This window comes from Aulonocara stuartgranti (genome assembly GCF_965226115.1).
Source record: "Aulonocara stuartgranti genome assembly, chromosome: 3".
NCBI lineage: Eukaryota > Metazoa > Chordata > Actinopteri > Cichliformes > Cichlidae > Aulonocara > Aulonocara stuartgranti.
Window position 1 is genome coordinate 53227126 of NC_138941.1, and position 12940 is coordinate 53240065.

The 12940-nt window shown below is 41.1% G+C and overlaps 5 protein-coding genes across 5 annotated transcripts in view; 3 read left to right on the forward strand and 2 right to left on the reverse strand.

Annotated features, from left to right (window-relative positions):
- The window catches only part of LOC309702756 (uncharacterized protein), a 156707-nt gene that overhangs the window by 137589 nt on the left and 6178 nt on the right, over positions 1-12940 (forward strand). The gene's annotated exons all lie outside the window — the stretch shown is intronic.
- The window catches only part of LOC309702724 (uncharacterized protein), a 70497-nt gene that overhangs the window by 44498 nt on the left and 13059 nt on the right, over positions 1-12940 (forward strand). The window lies entirely within an intron of this gene.
- Positions 1414-2170, reverse strand: LOC309702754 (histone H2A-like). The gene has a single exon (XM_082527390.1). It carries the CDS (start codon positions 2019-2021, stop codon positions 1635-1637), a length of 387 nt encoding a protein of 128 aa, XP_082383516.1. The 5' UTR covers positions 2022-2170; the 3' UTR covers positions 1414-1634.
- Positions 2332-2978, forward strand: LOC309702747 (histone H3.2). The gene has a single exon (XM_082527383.1). It carries the CDS (start codon positions 2347-2349, stop codon positions 2755-2757), a length of 411 nt encoding a protein of 136 aa, XP_082383509.1. The 5' UTR covers positions 2332-2346; the 3' UTR covers positions 2758-2978.
- Positions 5189-6232, reverse strand: LOC309702759 (histone H4). Its single transcript, XM_082527397.1, has one exon. It carries the CDS (start codon positions 6196-6198, stop codon positions 5887-5889), a length of 312 nt encoding a protein of 103 aa, XP_082383523.1. The 5' UTR covers positions 6199-6232; the 3' UTR covers positions 5189-5886.

The window sequence follows — 12940 nt, forward strand, 5'->3', positions numbered from 1 at the left end:
GGTTTACTTCTTGACCTCACCCATTCTTTGGATATCCCAGCTGAAGAAGAGTCCGGGGCTGCCCTGTGTCCCCCTCCACAGCAGTTTTCCACTAATTCTATTGTTCAGTCTGGGGGGGCTGTCCTCTAACCAGACTAGTAACTGTGGCTTCTTGTTCTTGGCTGAGGCAGATTTCACTCACTTTATAACAGGCAGACCCCCACTGTCAATGCATTTTTCATACTATACAGTTACACACCAAAGTTTATCGCTGAACCAACTGATTTGGCACGTCAGAGGTCAGCAACTTAATGTCATTCTTGGGAGCTTTAAGGTCGCATGAAATGCTTTGAGAACACAAATCCACTATTGTCCTTAAAACAGGGGTTGACAAAGACATTCTAACAAAACCCACACTTAGGAATCATTTCCTGTTCTTCTGATCACCAGCTGCCCCCTATTATCCAAGCAAACTCTATTGTAATAGTTTTATTCTACTCACAATAGACACAAAACCCTAAGCGTAGATGTAAGTGACTTGACAAAATGTCCCAAATTCAGCAGCAGTGCTGAACACGTCGCAAACAGCTGCACATTTTCCTCCCTCTGTACCAAACAAGTCCACCTGTCCCTCTCCACCTCACGTTGTTATATTTTCCTATTGTGTTTAACAAGGTTTGAACTGCGTGTTGTCTGTTTCCATGAGCTTAGAAACTGTTTTAATTATAAAGTGAACCATGATGAGTGTCCACAGTCAGTTATGAAGCTAATAATTAGTGACATCCAATTTACTCTTTGTAGCTCTCTTCACGACAACACAGACACAGGTCGGTTCTTTGAAACGGGCGTTTATTACTTGGGCCTTCTCTCCTCAGCTTCACCATCACCAGTACGCCGATACGCCGTGAGAACTGGTCACGAGCGAACAGTACAAACCAATTAGCAACTTTACAGTACACATATTAAGTCCAAACACAAATAAAAAAAAAACATTTCTCAAATGACAAATACCTCGTTGGCTGCTTGTCCAGAAAAGAGGTCCTTAAGTCCTTGTATTGCCCTTTCTTTTAGTAAACCTTTAGCTTAAATCGCTTCATGAGAGACATCTGCTCCCTCGCAGTCCATGAAAGGTCTCGTGTGCTCTCGTTAAGGGTATTCTCACGAGACACTAGCTCTCACCTTACACATGTACATTTCAAATAAAGACATTTCAACACAAACTATATATATTCATGAAATTATGTAACTTATTATAAATCAGTCATCTACATCATGAAATCCACACAGAACATTTTAACAGCATTTACACTCTTAATTAGTAAGATGAGCAATGAGGTGAATATGACCCCACACCACAACGCAGGAGACAGAGCTTTTTGCTTTATATCAAGACCTAAAGTAAGTTTCATTGACAAAAACACACAGAGCTTTGGAGTGAATGAAAGTAGTTTTTATTTGAAGGTGGATTTCAGTCCCCGATTCTGTAAGATGACATGAATAAATGTACATTTCAAAGTAAATCAAGATGCATAAGCTACATTTCCCAATACACAAGTTGTTACAGACAGAGTAAGAGCAAGAAGGATGTTTGCTCAGAGAGAAGTGTGTGGCTCTTAAAAGAGCCTTTGTTGTTGGTGAAGCCGAGCGCTTTGCGTTTACTTGGCCTTGGCGGGCTTCTCGGTCTTCTTGGGCAGCAGCACAGCCTGGATGTTGGGCAGCACACCACCCTGAGCGATGGTGACTCCCCCCAGGAGCTTGTTGAGCTCCTCGTCGTTGCGCACAGCCAGCTGCAGGTGACGTGGGATGATACGAGTCTTCTTGTTGTCGCGGGCTGCGTTGCCAGCCAGCTCCAGGATCTCAGCGGTCAGGTACTCGAGCACAGCTGCCAGGTAAACGGGGGCGCCGGCTCCTACACGCTCGGCATAGTTGCCTTTGCGCAGCAGTCTGTGGACACGACCCACGGGGAACTGAAGCCCGGCACGGGATGAGCGGGTCTTGGCCTTAGCTCTGGCTTTGCCTCCGGTCTTGCCGCGCCCACTCATTTTGACAGGTTCTTTTCTTCGTAGTATCGAGACTAAGAGAAAATGTGGTCCGATCAGCTCAAAGCCTCGCTTATATTTCCGCAGAGCGCGCGCAGCTTCGTCACGCACCAATCGCAGAGAGGCTTGCGGCAGCGCGCAACATCAATGCACTTTTCTCCAATGAGCAGCACACACCGAGGCGGGGCGATGCTCCACGTGGAGCCCGTCACCAATCACGAGCCGGAGCGGCACCGCGTCACAGCCAGTCACACACTTTAAGAGCAGCGAGTCTCCTCTGTTCGCTACATTTTCTGCTCGTATCACAAGAAAAGAAAAGTGAGGAAGAATGGCAAGAACCAAGCAGACTGCTCGCAAATCCACTGGCGGCAAAGCCCCCAGGAAGCAGCTGGCCACCAAGGCCGCTCGTAAGAGCGCCCCGGCCACCGGAGGCGTCAAGAAGCCCCACCGTTATAGGCCTGGTACCGTGGCTCTGCGCGAGATCCGCCGTTACCAGAAATCCACCGAGCTGCTGATCCGCAAGTTGCCCTTCCAGCGCCTGGTCCGCGAGATCGCTCAGGACTTCAAGACCGACCTGCGCTTCCAGAGCTCTGCTGTTATGGCTCTGCAGGAGGCCAGCGAGGCTTATCTGGTCGGACTCTTCGAGGACACCAACCTGTGCGCCATCCACGCCAAAAGGGTCACCATCATGCCCAAAGACATCCAGCTGGCTCGCCGCATCCGCGGAGAGAGAGCTTAAGCTGCACGCTCTCCTACAAACAACGGCTCTTTTCAGAGCCACCTCACTCACACCAAGAGCTCGCTCCTTTATTCTTTTTATTAGTATTCTTTTTATAACACAAGTTTTATGCTCACTTGAATCTTAATGCTGTTTCTATACCAGAAATTACAGTTTGCATCAACGTGGAATTCACTGACTTTATTTTCACAATTGCCTCACTATGGCCAATGTCATTGGCTGGGCCTTTCACGGACCTGTTTACGTCTTCATGCATTCTCAGTCATCCAGGAAAGTAAATCTCCAAAAAGTTGATTCTGTTCATAGATGTAAAACAAATATGCCAGCAGTTTATCTCAGTTAACGAGAGGAGCAGGCATGTGTGTGGCCCCTTCACATAGTGGACAGTGAGTTGTTGTGTGGGGCATGTAGTCCATGTCTTTTGCTGTAACAGTAGTTCATGTTGAGAATAAAACATCCCAGCTCACTAACTTGATCGGGGCAATAGTGCCTAAAATCTTGCATCATTTTGCCGAGAGATCTTTTACTTTGTGGTCATCTTAGATGGACAAAAACCACCAGGTCATTCAGTGTTCCCTTAGTGCTAATGCATATAAGAGATGTTGGTGTACTATAACTGAACTAATGTTAAGTCCTTAAAGTCATATTCTTTTATTATCATGACTGTATTTGAAGCTTCCTTTTTTTTGGTATGATACCTGATTGATATGGAATATGACTGAAGCAAACAAAAGTCTAAAATACTTACTCAGTCATTTGTTTAATGGTAATTTAACATTAAGTAATTCACATATAAAACTATGAATTGTAATTTTAAATGGTTTAAAAGCATGAAGAATAGCATATGTAGGCAAGTATATTTCTCCTCTTTTTAAAAAATAATAAAATAAATAATAATAATAATCAAGAAACAAAGACAAAAGCAGGGCAGGGTTTGGAGGTTGAATCATCCATCCCCACCAATGCCAAAACCAAATCTAAGCCCTTGTCAGGATCATCCCCCACCACCTGCAGCTGGCCGTCCACAACGACGAAGAGCTGAACAAGCTGCTGGGCCGACAACATCCAGGCCAAGAAGAATGAGAAAGCTGAATAAAATCCAGCCACTTTCCTCAACCAACTAACAGCTCTTGTAAGAGCCACTCACCTCTGAGAGTACACTTGGTTAAAGTAATGACACTAAATCTTTAATCCATAGGTGTCAAACTCATGTTCACACTAGAACTGAAGTGGGACAGCCCTGTTAGTCTATCAGTATGTGCAACACATTTAGTTGTTTTAGTACATGAATAAAAATCTGAAATCTGTGAAGTTATTACCCAGACTTTTCTTTTTAAAAACTTGCTTTGAAACCAGAGATCTGTGTCGTAAGTGCATAAGATAAGATGACCTTGATTAGTCCCACAGGTGGGAAATTTGTTTCGTTACAGCAAAAGTGCAAAGTTATGTAGCAGAAATTAGAAAACACTGGTATGCAATAGAATACAAATGCTATATACAACTGAGTAAGAAAATAGAAAAGTACAACTTTGTCAGAAAAAAAGAATTGCACATATAGCAGTCTTATTGCACTTGTGTGGATGTGTGTGTTTGATCAGCTGCAAGTCTTTGTTGTAGAGTCTGACAGCAGTGGGGAGGAAAGACCTGAGTAATCTCTCTGTCCCACATCGTGGGTGCTGCAGCCTGCCACTAAAGGAGCTGCTCAGTGCTGTCAGAGTTTATGCTGTCAGAAGCATAAACATTGTCTCATTGTTTGTTCCTTAAAGTACTTGCATTAAAACTTAAAAACAAGACAGCTGAACAGATTAAAGAGGTTCAGACTTATAATTGTAAATCACTACAAACTCTCATTTAGGTCTAAGATTCATTTAGACCGAAAGCGAACCACAGCTGTGAGCTACATGCAAACACTAGTGGTGTGGTGTATTTTCTGTCATTCTGATCCACTCCTTCAAAGGAGCTTTTTTTAAATTATTATTATTATTTATACCTGGACGCACGTCAATGTAGACAACCTGGCAAAACTTCTTGTTTGCGATGTGGGTCGTTTCATCACAGATCATTTACAGTTGCCTTTGATACTTTGTTTGCAGTTTAAACAGACGTTGCATTTCAAGTGCATAAAATCTGCGTACTAAAACATATGTTAGACAATGTTGCTTGTATGAAGGTTATGTCAGGATTGTGAGAGTGAGATCACATCAAAACTGTTATATTGATATGATTGGTGAAGATGATATTTCAGGCACACATCAGGAAGAGGTTTAAGAAGCTTCATTGGGTTTCAGCCACTCATGTCCACCTTTTACTAGATCAAAGGTGGGTTAGTTACCTAAAAAAAAAAAATAAATTAAAAAAAAAAAGAATCTACTAAGCAAGCACTTCTGCATCAAGCAGATGTATGGCAGGAAGACATTTACAAATAAACTGATGAATAAGTGAAATTTATTATTTTTCTTTTGTTTGGTCTATGACTGTTCAGTGAGTATTAATAAACAGTGGTATTGAATAGGCCTGTAACCTGTGAAGTTCAGTTTGTGGTCATGACAGTTATTGTAACGTTGTGAAGAAAAGCACGCATTACAGCTGAATCTTATAGCAAAACGGAGAGTCAATATAATCTTGTAGCGTCCCTCGACAGACGATCAGCGTTCCGGTTACCGGTGTTTATTCAGAATAGTAACACGGGCTACTGTGGGCCGTAGCCAACGCCAACACAACGGGGAAAGTGCCCTCTACAGCAACAGCACAACCCCCAACACTCTTCTGTCTTCCGCCACACACAAACTACTCTAATCCCCGCCCCCGAACACTGTCAGCCAACCACACACCTGCTCTCCTCCAGACTTTGTCATTGGTAGCTGATGTGATTGACAGGCTAACCGGCCTCTCGACTACTGCACATTCAAGGACACTCGGTAAATCACCATGCTGCGGATGTGGTCCAACTATGCCGTAAGTAATTGGCAATTCTGAACACAATACACTGATAACACAACAGTCAACTGACTTGTAACCCAGTCAGTTACAATATGTAGGCAATGTCAGTCGGTGATAAGGGAACAAAACTCTGAAAGTGAAAGTGGGTGGCTCTTAAAAGAGCCGTTTGATGGATTAGGGCGAATGAGTTTAACCGCCAAAGCCGTACAGAGTGCGGCCCTGCCTCTTCAGAGCGTACACCACATCCATGGCGGTCACAGTCTTCCTCTTGGCGTGCTCAGTGTAGGTGACGGCATCACGGATGACGTTCTCCAGGAACACCTTGAGCACACCACGAGTCTCCTCGTAGATCAGGCCGGAGATACGCTTCACTCCGCCACGGCGAGCCAGACGACGGATAGCGGGTTTGGTGATACCCTGGATGTTATCACGGAGAACTTTACGGTGACGCTTGGCGCCTCCCTTGCCGAGTCCTTTGCCACCCTTGCCCCGTCCACTCATGGTTACAGTTTCTTCTTTGAACAAGCAAAGTCGAATGAAGTTCAACCCGACGGAGCAGTCTTTTTATGTGTGCTCAGCGGACGTAAAGGAAAACAGCCGGGCGGCTCGGAGCTCAGTGGCTCCACCCTCTCTTCTATTCTCTATGTGGAAATCGTGTCTTTTTTTTAATGACAAATTAAGTCTAACCAAAGGGAGGCTCTCACCAAATTGCACCCACAATGCCCGAGTCGAGTTCATATTTTTATTTCACATAATTAATCAATTGAAACTAAAACCAAGTGTCCACATTAGTAACAAAAACCAGACACCCTCTTAACGTTTTACCCAGAGTCTAGTGTGACCTCTGTGTAGTGTCTTCTCTGGTCTGCATTCACAACAAAAAGGCAATGGTTAGAATGCTCTCTTTTTAATGTCGTGGGCAATCAGCACAAAATCTCGCAGGAATCCTCCATTATTCTCAGGATTACATTTCCACTCGCAGTGTGATCGTATAGTGGTAAATTTATACAACCAAAATAGAAAAACTTCAACACCATTAACATTGCATGTTAAATTTCCCAAATGAAAGGAATATAGAAATATATTTTAAAGCTGTACATGAAACAATGTAAATTCTCTAAACAGTGTGGCACAGTCACATACCTGCATTCACAACAAAAAGGCAATGGTTAGAATGCTCTCTTTTTTATGTCGTGGGCAATCAGCACAAAATCTAAACGGGAAAGCAACAACAGGGTTAGCTAACTATGCTCCCATTTTGTTTCCTCTCCTCCCAATAAATAAATCTCACATAAACGTGCACTCAGTTCAACATAAAGACTGGAGAAATGACCCGCAACAAATGATGTATACACAACAAAATTAATCGGGTCTGTATTACTTTAACAGCCTGCGATATGATTTTTCCTCCACACGACATTTGCGCATCCCTTACCTCGCAGGAATCCTCCATTATTCTGAGGATTACCCAGAATCCTCTGCCCTTTGTGAATATTGCAGGGTGACTTTTTCAACAGTAGGTGGCGCCAATGTCCCATTTAGTGGGATTTAACTTCAAATCTATTTAACTATGTTACACTAGCATAACTTTTCAAGCTAAATTAAAATGTATTATTAATATTAAACATGAAACTAAAGGCTAAAAGTACAAAAACAAATCCCGTTTATTTATTGTATTTGTAAGCCTGTCCTTTACAGTCAGAATTGTAATGTGAAGCCAAATATTTGCTTCACCAGGGTGAGCACTATAAGCTCTTCTTCACATGTCATTTTATTTCTGAGAAATCTACAAGTGTATTTATTCAGTGTACAGTACAGCGATGGGGACAACCAGAGCTACTCCACCCGCAGTCACAGTCATGCTGTTCCTCATTTCCGCCAAAGGCCAGTAGATGGCGGTAGTTTTAGCCGCTCCTGTTTTCTTTTATATCTTCTTTTAAATGAGATGTAAATTTAGGAGTCCATCAAGCAACCCTTCAGATTAATTTCCTAACAGCAAAAGTGAGTGGAAGAGTTAAGTCTTTTGTTCACAATGACATAGCTGACAGGCACTTTTGACTTTTTGTACACAGTTAATTTTGTAAAGCCCCTCGCATTGCATTCATAATCAAGTTCACTGATTGACTGTCCCGCAGTGTTGTTTTGTGTATTTCTGTTTCATCCACTTTAATAAAGTGTCCTGTGTTAAAGTAACTGTGAGTTGTGGATTCACTTAATGAATGCCTAAGTTGGGCTTTAATCGGCCTTAGACTTACTGATGTAACGGGTGTAGAGCCAGAGAGCAGCACGGCTCCTCCCGAAAACCCTCAGTGTCTATATGCATTTAAAATTGAGGGTAGGGCACCAGCGCCAGAGGTGGATTGGAATACACCAACCATCCAAGGGCACCAGGTATCTATACTTTTGTTGTTAAAATATTACATCTTAACCAAGTACTGTATGCTTTCTATATTTTTGCAGTGTATCACACACACAAAAAAGACAATATACTGTACCAAATATTGTCAAAAAAGTAAGAAATCTTTTGGGGTGCTTTAATTCATTTTGGGCTAAAACACCCCTGAACTCAACACAAGATTTCTCCATGAACCATGATGATAGTTAAATCCAGAAAGTAATCTTTGTTTTTATATAGCAGTGAGCCTGAGAGGAGGTTTTAAAATCAGCTAAGTGAAACACAAACCTGGTCTCTGGCTCATTTGACACACCTCATAAAAAGTTTGCACTCACACATATTTGTGTCCTGGATAAATAAGAAGTGCCAGGGCGCAAATCCCTGTGTGGAGCCAGTCAAGGAGCAGGCCTGATCAAACAGGACTGAAAAACCACAACGTTTTGACTTCTGTTAGTGGAAAAGATGCTCAGGAACAGACTAGAATTCTTGGAACTGAGTTTAATGCACTGAATCATATGAAAAACAAGAAAGTAGATACACATAACAGCAAGACAACACATAATAAAGCAAGCAAAGCAAACCCCAGGATGTAGAGCCGTAAGCACAGACAGCAGAGCCACTCAGAGACAGTTAGAAAGAGAAGAGCCCCGGTCTCCTCTTTATAGGGGCCAGTAACCCCGCCCCTGCTGCTGGGTAACTTCCCATTTGTTCTCCAACATCTCCGTTATAATGTTACTGTTTTTTAAGAGACAAGTTTTGGCTGTGCGTGAAAGACGTTGAGTGTGTATTGGGGGGGGGGGGGGGGGGGGGAGTTATTCACACTCTTAGAAAGGATGTGTTAAAAAATGACACAAAAAATGTGTTGTTACACTATTAACACATTTTGTGTAAATTTTAACATAACATGTGTAAGAAAATGTGTGAACATTGAAAAAATGTGTAAAACGCTTAACACACTTGATGTGTTGCACAGTTTAACACATTTTGTGTGTTATTTTCAGAATCTAACAACAGGACCTAAAATTAGCAGCTCAGTAATTTGATGCTAGCCCTGTGTTTAGTGAAATAAATTGTAGATTAACAATGTATTATAACTATATTAACTGAATAAATAAAATGTTTAGTTATTGTTTGTTTTCCTTAATTCTTTCCTCATTACTTTCAACAAATAAAACATTTTATAATGTAATGTGGACCAAGGTGTGTATGGTGTACTAAAATTCTGAAAGAGGATTAATTTTTTATTTCTCAATATGTATGGCATACCAATTAATGGCCATGGCTATACAATCCGGTTGTTCAGTGATGACGCGACGAATCCTACTTCCGGGTCTAAAGTAGTCTGCGTTTAATATGGCTTTTGTGTTGTTAACATGTTTAATGTTATGTATTTTCTTCTATTTGATCTCAAAAAGCTCCTAAAACAGTCAGCGACCACTGTTGACCTCCCTCGGCTTTTATTACCGCTAATCATTTATTTAAGCTCAGTTTTTAAAACCTTACGATGTAACTACAGCCCAGCCCATGCAGCAGTATATGAATGACTAACCTCGTATTGTGGATGGATTATCTCAGTTGTTCTCCTGGCTGAAGTTTGGTCCTTTTACAGCATCCTGCCATGCGATTACATTTGTTCCTGACCACCGAGAACACTCACATTAACTTTTATCGAGTGGAAAAAAAGTTAGCTTGTTTATATTATGCTAACATAGCTGTGTCGCTAGCGGTCACGTAGCACATCATTATATACCAGCTAGCCCAACTTCAGTAACCCTACAAACGTCACTGCTGTTTAGTTTTCTGTCTTCATTTATGCTGGAAGTGATAGCAGAGCTGTACGTTTTAATTTGTTTCCAAAACCCCGCAGTCAGGACATGCTATATTGTATTTAGATAGAAGCTAGCGAGCTAACTCCCTGCTAACTTCTAACTCCGTTAAATGTCATAAATTCCGTTTTCATGGATGCCTGGATGTTAAACTCAATTGTTACACCTGGTAGAGCAGAACGCTGATCATTTTATTAAAGATGAAAGACTTTAGACAGTTTTTCAACTCTCAGTAATCCCATAGTGATCGTTTGATATATGGACCTGCAGCGGAGTTTAGACCCAGACACGGCTAGTGACGTCAGACTGAACAACCGGATAAGCATAAGTATCCACAAAGAACAGGCTTAATTTTGACCGTAACATGTGAATATAATTGAAGCAAAAGTAGAAAATGAAATGAGTAAGAACACACATGCTTAAAATTGAAACAAATTCTGCCCAGCAACATGACATACCGGCGGCGGGAAGGGGGCTCTATCTTTCGCGCCACTGAGACAAAGGAGACAAAGATGGAGGTTACGTCGCCTAGTATGTTGTCAGACCTTACAGTAAGTATCATTTACCAGTTTATCTTAATGTACTGAAAATATGCCGGGTTTCTGGAAGAATGTGAATTTATATAAAATATAGGAGTTATGTAGGAGTTTAGAGTTTAAGTTAATTACTGCTTAACTATACCTAGCTAACCTTAATGTAACAGTCTTGCTAACATATCCTACTCTTAATTTTATTATTAGTTCTTGGATTTCGTGCCATACTCCATTAGAGTTAATGTGTTTTGGTAGTATTTTTATGTATTACTTTATTCATGTATTTATCTATTTACTTTATTTATGTATTAGAGTATTCAGAAATTGCTCTTAGAACCAGTGTGGTAGTTGGCTAGCGGCTCCGACAGGCATTATGTTGTCTATGAGCAACGCCAGAGTCAGCACCTAACCGTAGCAGTGTTGAGTAAAATGACAATATTGTCCTTAGCTCTGAATATAGCAAATGTAGTTATCACCGCGACCATTCGTTTACTAGCAGAGAATAGGAATAAAGACTGAGTAACTTTAACATGAAATATACCTCATATTGACAGAGATGATTATTTTTTCAAGCAGTTAAAGCAGTTTTTGCATCTAGTATGATTAACTAAAGTATGTGCACATTCTTTTTTAAGGCTTATTGCTGGAAACATGCTCTGATATAGTTTCTTTTTTATGCAGAACTTCTGAGGAAGTAATAGTCAGTGTTATTTAAAAAACCAAACAACAGCAACTTGACCATGCAAATTATCTTACTTATTTAGCCATGTGTTTCATTTTTTCAGCACACATATGACAACTTAGAATCTGTCAAAGTCCTTGTAACCACTTTTATAGATGAGAAAGAAATTTGTAAAAAAAAAAATTCTTATTGTCAGCAGTGCCACAGACATCAGACATCACTATTAGTCAGGATCAGATTTATTCACCAAGTAGCAACTAGAAGATAAAATCAATTTATTTATTATTCAGAATTTCTTTTAGTCATTGCGTTATAATCACGTAGTTAAGAAACCGCCTTCTTCTGCTGCAGCTTTTTGAGTAAACTTGTGCTTTTATGCTCTGTGGAAATTTGCTGTCATGACTTTGAAGATTATTGCAGAGAGGTAAAGTGTCTGGTGTTGCCTTTACACAGTCTACCATTACCACAGAAGAACAAAGTCAACCCCTGAAGTCACTCAGGAAAGCCCCACAGATTCTTAAGGAGTATGAAACCTGTCGGTGCCATCGAGGAGGCTCCTTGTGAAGACTTGCATTGGGGATTTGGTGGAGAGGTGTGGTTAGTAAGTATAGCACTTTACTGTACTTTGTTAAAATTTTGCAATGAATGTTTTCCTTTAAAAATGTTGAAGTGCACAGAAGTAAAAAAGTTTACCTTTGTTTTCCAGTTACCCTCTTAGTGCAGAGAAGATAACTGTAGCAAAAAGCATCCTCACCACTTTTCCACCCTTAAGTGGCAGGACAGGGGGAAGGATTTGTAAGTAAATTTAGCATTTTAATAATGTAAATTCCACTACATACTGTAAATTGCACTTGTTCCCACTTACTGTGTATCGTTTAACCTTTATCTAATTATTTATTAGAGCTTTTTTTCTCAGTTAAAATTGCTCAGCTGTTACCCATATACCTCTGTCCTTTCTTCCTCAGGAGCATTATTATGATCCAGTCTCTCATTGTGGATTCCTAGAGACTAAACTGCGCAACCTTAGACGGAATCTCGACCAGGGGCAGAGACATTATAAGAAGCGAAAAGTGACAGATGACTGTGGTGAAGACAAGAAGCTCAGGCGAGAGGATGGGAATACCAGCAGCACAGATGAGTGGGTCACCCAAGTTATTGCGGCCCTCAGCTGAGAACCTTCCAATTATCATGTCAGGCATGGAGGAAACATACACCAGTCTCAGAGCCTGGAATATTCTGAGAGTACCCACGGTTTTTGGACATGCCAAGTCTGGTAAGTTGCTTGGTTCTCTGGTAATGGTTTATGTACTCCTTCTCCACTCAGTTGTGTTTTGCATACAAAGTATGTAACAGGAGTCGATACATTGGAGGTATGTTTATGAGCTCCTAGTGAATATTTTGAAAGTTTTATAACTTCAGAGTTTGATCATTACTCCCTGCGCACTGATTACAATGAGCATCACTTTTCACATGGTCCAAAATCTTAGTCGTACCACCAAATGACTATCTAATAGTAGGGACATCAAATGACAATGCAGAAAGTGCTGCTCGTGGAAGTGAAAACCCTACAAAAAATCACCTAAATCTGTATGAAACTCTGCTTTCAGCAGCACTATTTTCAACAAAAAAGCTCTACAGGACAAACCGCAGACAGACAACATAAGAAATTGTCTGCTAGAAAGTTGAACATCAGCTAAAAAGTCCTAATTTTTTCTCAGGGTCTGATGGGACCCAAATCATAGCTAAAATTAAGGAATAATGGACTTGTATTCAAATACCACTCCAAGTAAATTGTTGTTTCACTGTG

What these genes read in the sequence shown, in the direction of transcription:
- LOC309702754 (XM_082527390.1), bottom strand. Translation starts at nt 2,021, where the DNA reads ATGAGTGGGCGCGGCAAGACCGGAGGCAAAGCCAGAGCTAAGGCCAAG.
- LOC309702747 (XM_082527383.1), top strand. Translation starts at nt 2,347, where the DNA reads ATGGCAAGAACCAAGCAGACTGCTCGCAAATCCACTGGCGGCAAAGCC.
- LOC309702759 (XM_082527397.1), bottom strand. Translation starts at nt 6,198, where the DNA reads ATGAGTGGACGGGGCAAGGGTGGCAAAGGACTCGGCAAGGGAGGCGCC.